This window comes from Chaetodon trifascialis, chromosome 2, assembly GCF_039877785.1.
Source record: "Chaetodon trifascialis isolate fChaTrf1 chromosome 2, fChaTrf1.hap1, whole genome shotgun sequence".
NCBI lineage: Eukaryota > Metazoa > Chordata > Actinopteri > Chaetodontiformes > Chaetodontidae > Chaetodon > Chaetodon trifascialis.
The window spans coordinates 11,631,300-11,642,942 of record NC_092057.1 but is presented as its reverse complement, the minus strand read 5'-3'; the positions used below and the strand labels follow the sequence as shown (position 1 = coordinate 11,642,942).

At 42.5% G+C, this 11,643-nt stretch overlaps 2 protein-coding genes across 2 annotated transcripts; one reads left to right on the top strand and one right to left on the bottom strand.

Annotated features, from left to right (window-relative positions):
• Nucleotides 1–142: 142 nt before the first annotated feature.
• rbm34 (RNA binding motif protein 34) lies at nt 143–5,608 on the top strand. Its single transcript, XM_070984446.1, has 11 exons — nt 143–361; nt 1,132–1,291; nt 1,460–1,590; nt 1,879–2,098; nt 2,808–2,867; nt 3,437–3,480; nt 3,592–3,675; nt 3,778–3,841; nt 3,924–3,966; nt 4,062–4,180; nt 4,588–5,608. Exons 1-11 carry the CDS (start codon nt 339–341, stop codon nt 5,020–5,022), a joined length of 1,383 nt encoding a protein of 460 aa, XP_070840547.1. The 5' UTR covers nt 143–338; the 3' UTR covers nt 5,023–5,608.
• Nucleotides 5,609–6,210: 602 nt separating this feature from the next.
• On the bottom strand, nt 6,211–9,083 carry tomm20b (translocase of outer mitochondrial membrane 20b). The gene is made up of 5 exons (XM_070984519.1): nt 8,851–9,083; nt 7,766–7,812; nt 7,437–7,518; nt 7,123–7,265; nt 6,211–6,862 (listed from the first exon to the last, which is right to left on the bottom strand). The coding sequence occupies exons 1-5, from the start codon at nt 8,972–8,974 to the stop codon at nt 6,818–6,820; spliced, it is 441 nt and encodes a 146-aa protein (XP_070840620.1). The 5' UTR covers nt 8,975–9,083; the 3' UTR covers nt 6,211–6,817.
• Nucleotides 9,084–11,643: the final 2,560 nt, after the last annotated feature.

Genomic DNA, 11,643 nt, shown 5'->3' with positions numbered 1-11,643 from the left:
TTATAGTTATGTAGTTATGCTCCGTATAAATGTCCCATCTTGGAGTTTGCTCTCAATTGTTCAGTTCAGTGGTAAACTCAAAGTGACTTGAGGAAAAATAGGAGGAACCTTTGTTCTGCTGTGACCGTGTTCCCTGTGGGAAATAATTCACAGCAGGACGATTGTGTGTTGGAAGGAAAACGCGTGGACAGGCAATAACGCTCACGTTACTGGAGTTTAACTCGTAGAAATTCGTGTACTGTAAATACTGCAGTTAATGTGACAAATTACTTATTCCAATATTTAGAACAACCCGGAAGTCAGTGTTCGAGTGACGCTTGAATAATCTGGAAGAAACCATGAAGAAGACACGTGAAGAGAGGTTTGTTTACACTTCTTTTTTCCCTAAATTAAAGTGAATGATGATAATCTGCATCATTTCTGTGAGCACGGTTTAATTTATGACAGTTTGAAGCTAAGCAGCAGTCTGACAGACACAGAGCCGTGTAAATCTGCTCTTCATTGATTAGTGAAACGGTTAATTCATATCAATCTTCTGTTTCTACCACACACTCTCCAGCCTGAGGTTACTCACAACTCTCAGCTTCAACAGCCTGCATTCATTTATCAGTTTAGTTTTTCAATAAATAAATGTGCAGAACAATCAACTACAGTAGCATCACTGATAGAAATCAAGTTTGTTTGTTGTCATTCAGCCATATACTTAATACACAGCTGAACGAAATGTCGTTCCTCACGGGACCAAGGTGTTGTTACACAAATAAGAATAAGAATAGAAATATAAAAAGTAATGCTGTAAAGCTTAGTAGTGTAAGAAAATGCATTTTATTCATTGTTTTATATTTGGGGCCCAAAGTGACCTTGTGTCTCCAACTAGTAACTGTTTAATTCAAGCTGCTCTTACACCAGACTCTCTGACCTGATGATAAATATCTGCTGTATTTCACAGCAAAGCTTTTACCTTTCATCACAAAATAATGAAAATAATGAGCCTTTAGTGTTGAGTGTCACCCTCTTTATTTCAGCTGTTATAACAATATGAAAGTGGTGGATCCTCACACGTCAGAGCAGCAGCTCTGTTGTGTTTTCTGGGTGCTACACCGCCTTTACTTTAAGTGTTTCTGTCCTCAGTGGAGAGGCGTCCTCAGGACAACAGTCAGATGACTACATGGTGGGTCAAGTGTCAGGAAGTTTGTTCCAGAAGACCTCTGCAGCTTCTGGATCATCGTTGTCGGCTTTATTCAGCTCTGCAGCACCAGCAGCAGCTCGTCTGTTTCAGCCTGCACCCAAAGTAAATCACACATTCATGTAGTTTCACTGTTCAGTCACTTCGTAAAACAGCTGCTCACTGAAGTTTTTATCAAACAACCATGACTGGGGACTATTTTCAGAAAAATATAGAAGGTCAGCTGACTTAACGTGTTTTAACATGTGATTTGTTGTTTTTATTATTGTGCAGCCTGTTCAGAAGAGCGCAGAAGCAAAGCAGCAGCAGAAGGAAAGTCCAGAGGTCAAAGGTCAGTCCAGCCAGAAAAAGAAGACGAAGCCGCTTAAAGTCAAATCAGAAGCCGACCAGAAGGTGGAAAACAGGTGATGAGTTTAGAAACAGGCCTCAGTCCATCAGTTCATCCACAGAGCCGTCGGGTCTGCGTGAGCTTTCATTTCTTCTTCTTCTTCCTTCTCATTCACTTCTGTTTTCTTTTCTTCCTTTATTTTCCTCCTGTTTTTTCTTCTTTGTATTATTACATAATACTGTCATTATTGTTATTCTTTTTTAATCGCCTAAATTATTTTTCAGTGGCCTTTTTTTTTTTTAACCCATAATGTGATTCCGTAACACAGATTGCTCTCATTTCTCATCCTCTTCTTCTCTGTCAGGGAGATCAGTTTACTGAATGCAGACGAGGATGAGCGAGGCCAGGAAACAGCCATGAAGATGAAGATGAAGAAGAGGAAAGCGCCAGAGCCGGACGGAGGGAATGATGTTGAGCAGTGGGTGGTGAAGAGACAGAAGCTGAAAGCCAGAAAGGAGGAGGAGGCGATAAAGAGCAAGAGGACAGTGTTCGTAGGCAACCTGCCCATCGGCTGCACCAAGAAGGTACAGAGAGAGCAGAACTGAATTAATGTTTGTTTTGTTTTGTTTTTGTTTTTTTTAGCACAAAATGTGAGTGATTACCAAAAAAGCACCTCATCCTTTCTTTTTGAATCAATTTCATTCATTTTTCAGATGTTAGAGTTTGATTTCAAATCAGCTGGTTCAAACTGTTCAGCTGAGAGATGTTTAGATGAAATCATGAATTGAAAATGTGGAGCAGATTTTGGGCAATGATGAATATGTACTAATTTCTTGTTGAGCATTTTAAGTGTTTGTCCATCGAATGTAAAACATATGTCCCTGTTGGTGACTAATGACTCTGCACTGAGCTCATAAAAAACAAACGTTAACACGTGGAACTCAAACTGAACTCTGACTCGACCTTTAACACTGAGATGAGAAACTCAACTGAAAATGTGATGATATGCAGCCGATATTCAAAAACTCCCATCCTGAAGTCTCTCTCTCTGTCCTTAAATTGATGACTGATTGATCATTAAAGCAGTCATGTTGTCACTGGGTAACAAACTAATGTCCAGCTGGGGTTTTGATGTTCTGCAAAGAACTCTGAGTTTTACTTTCTGGAACAGATCCTGGATCTGTTCAGATGTTCAGCCGCCGCAGCTTCACTGCTGTTGTTAATTATTTATCCAGGTTTATTCAGTACTATGTTGGAGAGAGAAAGAACTTGATGTTTTTGTTTGTTTTTCAGACCCTGCAGAGCCTCTTCAGGGGTAAAGGAACCATCGAGTCCATCCGGTTTCGTTCTGTGGTAAAAAAAACAAACAAAAAAAAACCACTCACAAACAGTTTGGTTGTGAACAGGTTCAGGATCAGCTTGTGCCTGCTCACTGTTACAGAAACACTGAATAAATGAATAAATCAGACTGTTTCTGTGAAGCTCATCTTCATGCTGGTGAAGTGTTTGGCTGTAGAAACTCGATGATGTGATGACTAAACACAGGGTTAGCTGGTGAACTGCTAGCCAACGAGCTAACGCTGTAACACTGTACTGGAACCTTTACTCCTCCTGACATTGTGCCTTGAGGATTGTTATAAAGAGACATTGAAGAGGGAAAAAGAAGTTATCTGAGTTAGCTATCTTGCAAATTGTCATTTAGCAAACCTATTTGCTCATGGTGACACACAGATAATAAGCTGCCATATCGTCCTACTCTTCACTGTTGATCAGTGGTGCACATTTGGATGTTGAAACTCACTTAACTTTTACTCCTGAGAGGAAAAACTGATTGTTGTGATTCAGTTGAAAGGAACTGATTTTACTGCTAAATGTTTAAATATTGGTATCCATCAGTCACATGATGTGTTTGTTCCCTGCAGGTCAGAGAGGATCCCTCCATGTCCCGTAAAGTCGCAGTTATTCAGTAAGTTTCTGTCTGAACGTCTGAACAACCAAACCAACGTCCTCAAATGTTAAACTCTGTGTGCTATCGTCATCTTCTCTTTGCATAAATGGGCTTCTTTTTACTCCACAGACGCAAAGTTCATCCCAAAAAGCAAAGCATGAACGCCTACGTGGTGTTCAAAGACGAGGACGGAGTCGTTAATGCCTTGGAGAGGTCAGACACTCATTAACTGATTTTCCGCCTTATTGATGACTCTTGATGGCTCCGTGGATGTAAGCATCAACAAGCTGCTGTTCTGTTTGTCTCTGCTGACAGGAACGGCATGGAGATCGAGAAAGGCTTTCACATCCGAGTGGACAGAGTGAGAGACAGCTCATCAGTGAGTCTCCGGGCATCAGTCGACTTGACAAGTTTGAAATCCGTTGAAATATTGTAACGCTGACGTGGTTTTTGTCTTGCAGCACGATCACAAACGCTCCGTGTTTGTGGGGAATCTTTCATTTGGTGAGCCGCTCTGCAGCGTTAATGTTGAGTGTGTTAATGTTTTTCAGTTTATGTTGAAGTTAACCTGCTCTTTGTGTGTGCGCGTGTGTGTATAGAGATAAATGAACTGGCTTTTCGGCGACATTTTGAGGAGTGCGGTGCAGTGGAGGCCGTACGACTGGTACGAGACCAGAACTCTGGACTGGGCAAAGGATTCGGCTACGTTCTGTTTGAGGTGCGGCTGGATTGGATTTTGGTCGTCTGTCTGCAGTTTGATCAGATGTTACAGACGGCTGCAAGCTTGTTCACTCTAATAAATATTGACTCAGCTGCTGTGATAGAAATACAACAGATACATCGTCTCCATCTTTCAGCCATCTGTGGCTCCTGATTGGTGTTTTATTCTTTTTGCTGCACAAAGAACAAACTGCTTTCCTGTTGAGGTTAAATGACCCGGACTGGACTTTCATTAATTGACATGCCATGTAGTCAGTGAAGTATGATGGTGACGTGTTTTATTGTACAGTGATGATGAATGTCAATAATGTAATATGTGTTTTCTGTCTGACCGTCATTTCGTTAATGCTGCATGTGCTTACTAATTATTTATATTTTTGGTTTTGTTGCTTTTTGTCTTCGCAGAGTGCCGACTCTGTGCAGCTGGCGTTGGAACTGGACGGCACCAAACTGGAGGGCAGGTCCATCCGGGTGAAGAGGTCGATGAAGAAGGAGAAGCAGAAGAAAGAAGCTGGCAGCAAAGGAGCCTCACGTTTCGCCAGCAGGGGCCCTATGAAGGGCCCTATGAAAGGTCCAACGAAGGGCCCTATGAAAGGTCCAACGAAGGGTCCTATGAAGGGCCCTATGAAAGGTCCAACGAAGGGTCCTATGAAGGGCCCAGGGCAGGAGAAAGGAGGCAGTCGAGGAGGTTTCAAGTCTCAAAAGAAATCCTTCGGAAAGCAGCAGAGGTTTACCAAAGGCTCCAGCTCCTTCAAAGGAGAGACAGTGGATCCGAACAAAAAGACAAAAAAGAAAGGACTGAAGAAGAAACCGAAGCACGGCAAGAACGTACATATCTGATCGACGCTTGACTGAAATTAAAGCTTCAGAAGCGTTTGCGGACTCTTTCATCAATCAAACGTTTGCTGTTCTAATCACACATTGTCGAGAGCAGCAGATTGTTCCAGGCAGGAGGTTTACATCAGTCCATGTTCCAGATCTTCAGGAGGTTCTGAGTTTTACTCAGGAAACCAGATTCTGCTGTTCTGGGCAACAAAGCTGCTGCTGTCCAGACAACCCTGAAAGTCAGTACACCCAGTTACATCCTGTCTGTTAAACCATCGTGTTTGAGTCATCTTACACAGCAGGTGAACAAAACAGAATTAAATAAAAAAAAAAAGCCTGTTATTGTATTCAAATACTATACTTTGTCCTGAATTTGTCCAGGTGCATTTTTAAACTTAAGACCGAACCATGCTAGCTGTTTTTGCCTGCTTCCAGTCTTTATGCTAAGCTAGGCTAACATTTCCTGGCTGTTGCTTCATATTTACCAGAGACGAGTTATGTTATTTTCTCATAACACTCAACAGGAAAACATTCATATCAAGTTGTTAACATGCTTGGGAGACATCTGGAAGCTCCAACTTAGTAATACAGGGGTGCCTGAATAACTTCATAAATATGGACTCCTCACATTGGCCAGAGTTTGTCCTTCAAGGTAATTCAACTCAAATTTAATGTTATTTTGTCAGTGTGCAATACTTTTAACTCTCATGACTCCATCTGCGTTCATGCAATCAGTTGAGTTGTATGGGAGTCATGTTCACAGGGGTCTCTGTCCCCAAGGTCAGGGTTTTGACCCATACAGGAAGGTTAATGTGTCTTAACAGAATATTGAACTGGGAACATAGATGCACTCTGATGACCTGAACGCTCCAAAGCCATTAACCTTTTGACCTTCCTCATCAGTGTTTCCTTCCACTGTCCTTTCCCTTCAACCAGGTTGAAAGTTGAACAGTTTTAACTTATGAGGACAGAAGTTGGCCAGAAGGCTGAGTCCATACCAGCTGTGGAGGAGATCATTCTTTCTGGGATCCCTCCCTTGTATGTTGGCTTTAAAAATGTTTCTAACTAAAAAGCTACTTGCAGATTGCGAGCATCGACTTGTTGAGGCGCAGGCGGCCATGTTGTTTGCGGGTGTACACAGCAGGACCTCGTACCTACTGATCCCGCCCAGTCCACTTTTAAAACAAACTCAAAACAACTTCAGAGTTTATTCACATTTTTTTTATTTTTCCTAAAGAGGGTCGTCCTCTTTAAAACGAACAAAACATTTCATCACTTTTTAAAAAGTGTTTGCAAGTCTAGACAGAACAGAAAGACGACTGATAACAAAACAATAAATACTGAAGCCTCCGAGCAAAGAGAAGATTCCTGCAACTTTCTACTACTGATATCCATGAAGATGGTTGACAACATGTCAGACAGTGTAAACCTGGTTCATGATGCTGTCAGGATGTGTGCTACACCACCCTGAAGGAAGGAGCTGATTAATGTTTTCACCCAGTCCAGTTCATTGGTACATGCCTACTGATGGTGGAACAGGGACGGGCTCTTGTATTTCTCTGGGCTTTGTCATTGAGACACTCTTAATACCCCAAAATGGGTAATTTAAGTAAAAAAACAAAACAAAACACTACTGTCTTGGATGAATCAGGAATAAAAAACTAATTCCCTTTAGGACGCCTTGATGGGAAGTGAAGGATGTCAGCCAGAGTGATGGAGGCCGAGGCGTTGGCAGGCTGTAATAGATGGAGAAGTCCACATGAGGAGGATGAGGAAGAGGGGGAGGCAGGGGTCGTTTCCCCTCAATCTCTCATTCTATATCGTCCTCACTCAAACTCTGTGCACTCACAATGCGCTGCAGAAGGAGCAGAAAACAAACTGTTAGAGCTCTTGTGTTTCATTTCAATGAAAATCACCACATGAAAGGAGAGAGTGGAAGTCACCAATCAGTATAAAGATGGATAAGAAGATTCTGGACAGGCTACCTGGATCGAGTTAGACCAGTCAGGGATGGTGAAGCTACCTTACTGATTCTGGACCAGTGAGAAAAACTAAATCTTGCAGTGTTTGAAGCTGATTGGGAACCATATACGAAACAAAGAAAGAGGCGTTTACCTGGCTGATGCTGGGCAGTTTGGTGAGCAGCATCTGGAAGACAGGTGGTGGCAGAGTCTGCTGCAGCACCTGCAGCAGCTGCTGAGGCTGACCACACACCGCTATGGCGTTGGTCAGGTGGTCCACACCTTTCTCATAGTCTCCTGTAGAGCGAAGCACAAAGCCATGAAGACACTTACAGACTCCACAAACACCAACAGAGGGACTTCAATAGAACTTTCACTGCTGGCTGGAATTAGACTGAGAACTGATAAAATCATGTGAATGAAAATGAAAGTGAATGAAAAGACGATGCTGATGTGTGGAGGTTTTACCCTGAGCCAGCAGCTCCTCCCCCAGCTGGATCTCCTCCAGGAAGAACTTCTGCACTGCTTCAGCATCCTTCAGGTCTGGGAGCTACAGGACAAACAACATTCAACCACCAGGAAGTAGATCTGTTTGCTCTTCTCGTCGGATTTTACATTTTCTTTGAGGGTCACTGTGGGTGTTCTCACTGTCGTCTTGACAGACCTCACAGGAAGTTATAAGTATAGTACAGTCACGTGCTTTGAAACACAGTCAGGAGCAGAACACACCAGTGTGCTTTATGGTAAAAACAGATGTGTGTTTGTCTTTAGCACCAAGAAGAAGAGAGCGTGCTCACCTTTGCCAGGCCTGCCCTCTCTTTGGCTGCCTTCTGCTTTCTCCTCCCTGCAACAAAGACACAAAACAAACACCAGATACAGTCAGAGTCCAAACGATCACTCTTTTACTAAAAGAAAACCACCACTGATTCACCAACAAACAGCCGCGGCACATGACTCCCTTTGAAACCACAAGCTTCGGTTTTTGACATGCAGTTGCTGCAGTATGAGTGGTGTCTCTCTGTGTATTGCACATATCATATCAAACAGACCATTACTGTTGGTCTCTTCTTGACCTTTGACAGTCAAACTAATACCTTTTCAAAAAAGCATTAACCCTTCAGAAACTGGAGGCTCTGGACAAAGTAATAGACCGCATAAGACTAGGGTCCTAGTTCAGAAGCTTGCTCGTTCTCTGCCCACAGTGATAACAGACTGAACTGTCACTGTTCACTGAGTAACACCATAATCTCCATTTGGCTAAAAGCCCAGCTGGCAGGTCACTGTGTTATTGTGCAACAGCTTTATGAATGAATCTGTGTTGCTGGTGTGCTGAGATGCCCTTTAGCAAGGCTAGTGAAACTAGTGTGACTAGTATAACTAGTACGAGTATGACTTACGGTTTATGCTAAATAACAAAGTTTGGAATTAGCAAGTCCAACCTGGATAAACTGGATTTAAAAGAAATTCAAACTCCCGTCAAACTCTCGTGTGAGTTTAACAAGACCTTCGTAATATCTACACGGGCATTTTAACAATATTTACTGACGATCTGAGGACAGATCCAGAATATGGTCGACTGTGAGCCGAACTGACCCGAAGACCCTGTGGACTCGTGTAGGTTTTTAAACATGCTCTGCAAAGTATGTTAATTGATCATTAAATGACACTACATTAACATATCAGATCACTGAACGGAGTTCGGTGTGAAAGCCTCATCTGACGAGCCAAAACGGGTTGTACCGGGACAAGCTAAGACTATAACAGCACAAACACGTAAGCAGCAGGCTAAACCAAACCGAACGGAATCTAATACACCGGACCGGATCCGAGCCCCCATGATGATGAAGGTGAGGAAGAGGAGGAAGAAGAGGTCAACACTCACGTTCTCGCAGCCTGTTCTTGAAGTTGGGGTCACTCCGTCTTTTCCTGTCGAAATAGATGCAGTAACCGACGAACAGAGCCCCGCACACCCCCGCGGCCAGCGCGCTAGTCTTCCCGCCCATCATAACTCCCGGGACCCGGTCGGTTTGAGGAGGATTTGGGTTAGTTTATCGTTTTTTTCCCCTGGAGGTTGGTTTACGCGAGGAGGTTGGCGCAGCGGCTCCAGGCAGGAAGGACCCATAAGGCCCCCGCCGTTTGACAGCTTGTAGCCGTCTGTTGAATGCCTGACTGAAATTAAAAATACGTTCGCAGTTAAAGAAGCTGTGAATGAGCCAGTGGTGGAGTGCTTGAACAAGAGTCATTGCTTTTGAAAGTTTTTCTAAACTGAATGTTACATCATGTTTCTGTTCCTTTCGGTAATATTTTGTCTAACTGCTGCACGGGATATTTTCTGTAAACTGTTTTTTAGTCACATTAGGTACATTAGTCACGTGCCTGTTTAATTTATTAGCAAATATTGAGGAAAAGATATTTCTATGTCAAAATATTTGGTGACGTTCTTTGTAACAAAAAATGAAGCATTTTTTGAACGTATATTATTGACTGCCTATTTAATTTCTTATTTTTAAGTATACTCATACTAATTACTGAAGTGGTACTCAAGGACTACTACTCAACACATACAAATCCTTGAAACCTCGGCACATATAACTTAAAACCAGTCGGGAAATGTTTGTTTATAACTTGCTTGAACTGAGCTTTTAGATGAATGATATACATTTCTAAAATATATATAATTCATGCATCTCAGTATTCATTTTTTCAGTACAACTGGAATGTGTGTCCTTTCAGTTCTTTGCTGCAGCAGCTGTTCAGCCATCTCTACAGATTCAAGTCAAAGTGTTAAATATGTTACTGCCTGACTTACACTGACTCTTCAATTTTTTTTTATTTATTTATTTTTTTTTACAAACTTTTTTGAAGACATCAGCGTGTAGCTACAGTACACAGAACAATACAGAGACAAGGGCGACACATTACAGAGAAGACAAACTAAGATACAAGGAAAATAAATAGAAGGTGTAGATAAATAAATAAAAATATTATGTGAGAGCATGTTTTATGTAAACAAGTTGAGTGTGTTACAAATGTGACTGACACTGACTCACACAGACATACAGACCGAAGCCAACATCATCCCCCATCGCATTATGGGTAGAGCAGGCTGACTACACCAGCAGTGACTCCTGTCTGTCAGCAGGGGTAGCTGTTGGTCCATCACAGCACCCACAACACACACACACACTCTCTCTCTCTCTCTCTCTCTCTCTCTCTCTCTCTCTCTCTCTCTGAGAATACACTCTGTCACAGTCCAACACACACACACACACACACACACACACACACACACACACACACACACACACACACACACACACTATCTCTCTCTCTCCAGCAGTGTGTGTGCATGTATGTGTATCCTGCCTGGCTGAGATATCTTGATATTTGGAGGCCTGTGTGTGTGTGTGTGTGTGTGTGTGTGTGTGTGTGTGTGTGTGTGTGTGTGTGTGTGTGTGTGTGTGTGTGTGTGTGTGTGTGTGTGTGTGGCAACATAGCTTCGCACACATACTTGCCTGGATGGTTTAATCCACCATCATGGGGGAACAGGACAGCCTCATACTCTGTCAGACTGACGCAACGAGCCAGAAAACCCTGTTTCTAGTCAGTGTGACCAGATCTTATTTGATCTAGATTAATGTGGCTGCGACTCTGCTCCACTTCAGGTTTGTTGTTAAATCCATTTGTTTAACACAAAATGATGTTTCTATCTGTAACACTTTGCAAGAAGATTTGAAAAAAGTAATTTGCAAGAGGTTTGAATATTTCTGATGTGTTGTTCCCAGAAGGTCTTGGTATGCTTCAAATGAGGCATTTGTTGGATTTCTGAAGAGCATGTGAAACCCCGACACCCGTCCAGTATAAAAAAAAGTGGGCTTTGAATGTCTCTCATGCTCAGAACAACTTCTGTCACTTTTCATATGATCAACCGAGTGCAACACTATGGATGCCTGCAGGACGAGGCAGTCAGAGACTGCTTCATTATCCCTCATTTGAATGACCTCGAGTATGCCTGCTTTGATGAAGCTGCAGAGGCTGAGGCAGAAGTTAAAATCCCGCCTACTCTCAAACCTCCACACACCTGACCAATCGCTGCATTTGACTGTTTTAGAAAGTTATGGAACCTGTTGTATTGCTTAACCCTCCTTGTGGAATCTTAGATGCAGTTTTCATTCAAACCACTAAAAGACCGGTCAATGAAAATTTCATTCCAAATCACATCCATTTGGAATATAACTGATCATGTATTTCTTATTTTGGATCTGCATATTTGAACGTTTTCGGCCTATGCAAACATTGCTGGCAATGTTGTGTGTTTTTCAGGGTATCTCTCAGCCTGTTCTGGTGTGTGTGTGTTTGCTTTGGCAGCGTCCTGCTCTCCACAGATGGCAGCTCACTGTGTGAAGCCTCCACTGAGGACCGTTAGCATGGCTGAAGCTGCTGAGACAAAGAGGTCCAGAGCTACATGATCCCACAGATTGAAGCGTGGTCAGTGAGAAAACTAATACTAACAGATTGAAAATCAACTCAATAAAGCTGTGTGTTCATCACCAGGCCTGCAGACTCTCACACACTGACATATGAACTCATGGTTACCTCTACAAATGATTGTGCTTCTGCAGATTTTGTCATAAAATTACTTGTTTTGTTCTCAATATGACCAGGAGGTAAAAAG

Bases quoted from the DNA above. Each gene is read 5' to 3' on its own strand.
- rbm34 (XM_070984446.1), top strand. From the start codon at position 339: ATGAAGAAGACACGTGAAGAGAG. The intron at 3,481-3,591 runs GTAAGTTTCTGT...TTTACTCCACAG, and splicing joins CGTAAAGTCGCAGTTATTCA to ACGCAAAGTTCATCCCAAAA. The intron at 3,967-4,061 runs GTGAGCCGCTCT...GTGTGTGTATAG, and splicing joins TGTGGGGAATCTTTCATTTG to AGATAAATGAACTGGCTTTT.
- tomm20b (XM_070984519.1), bottom strand. From the start codon at position 8,974: ATGATGGGCGGGAAGACTAGCGCGCTGGCCGCGGGGGTGTGCGGGGCT. The intron at 7,519-7,765 runs GTGAGCACGCTC...TTTGTCCTGTAG, and splicing joins AGAGGGCAGGCCTGGCAAAG to CTCCCAGACCTGAAGGATGC. The intron at 7,266-7,436 runs GTAAAACCTCCA...TTCGCTCTACAG, and splicing joins GGAGGAGCTGCTGGCTCAGG to GAGACTATGAGAAAGGTGTG.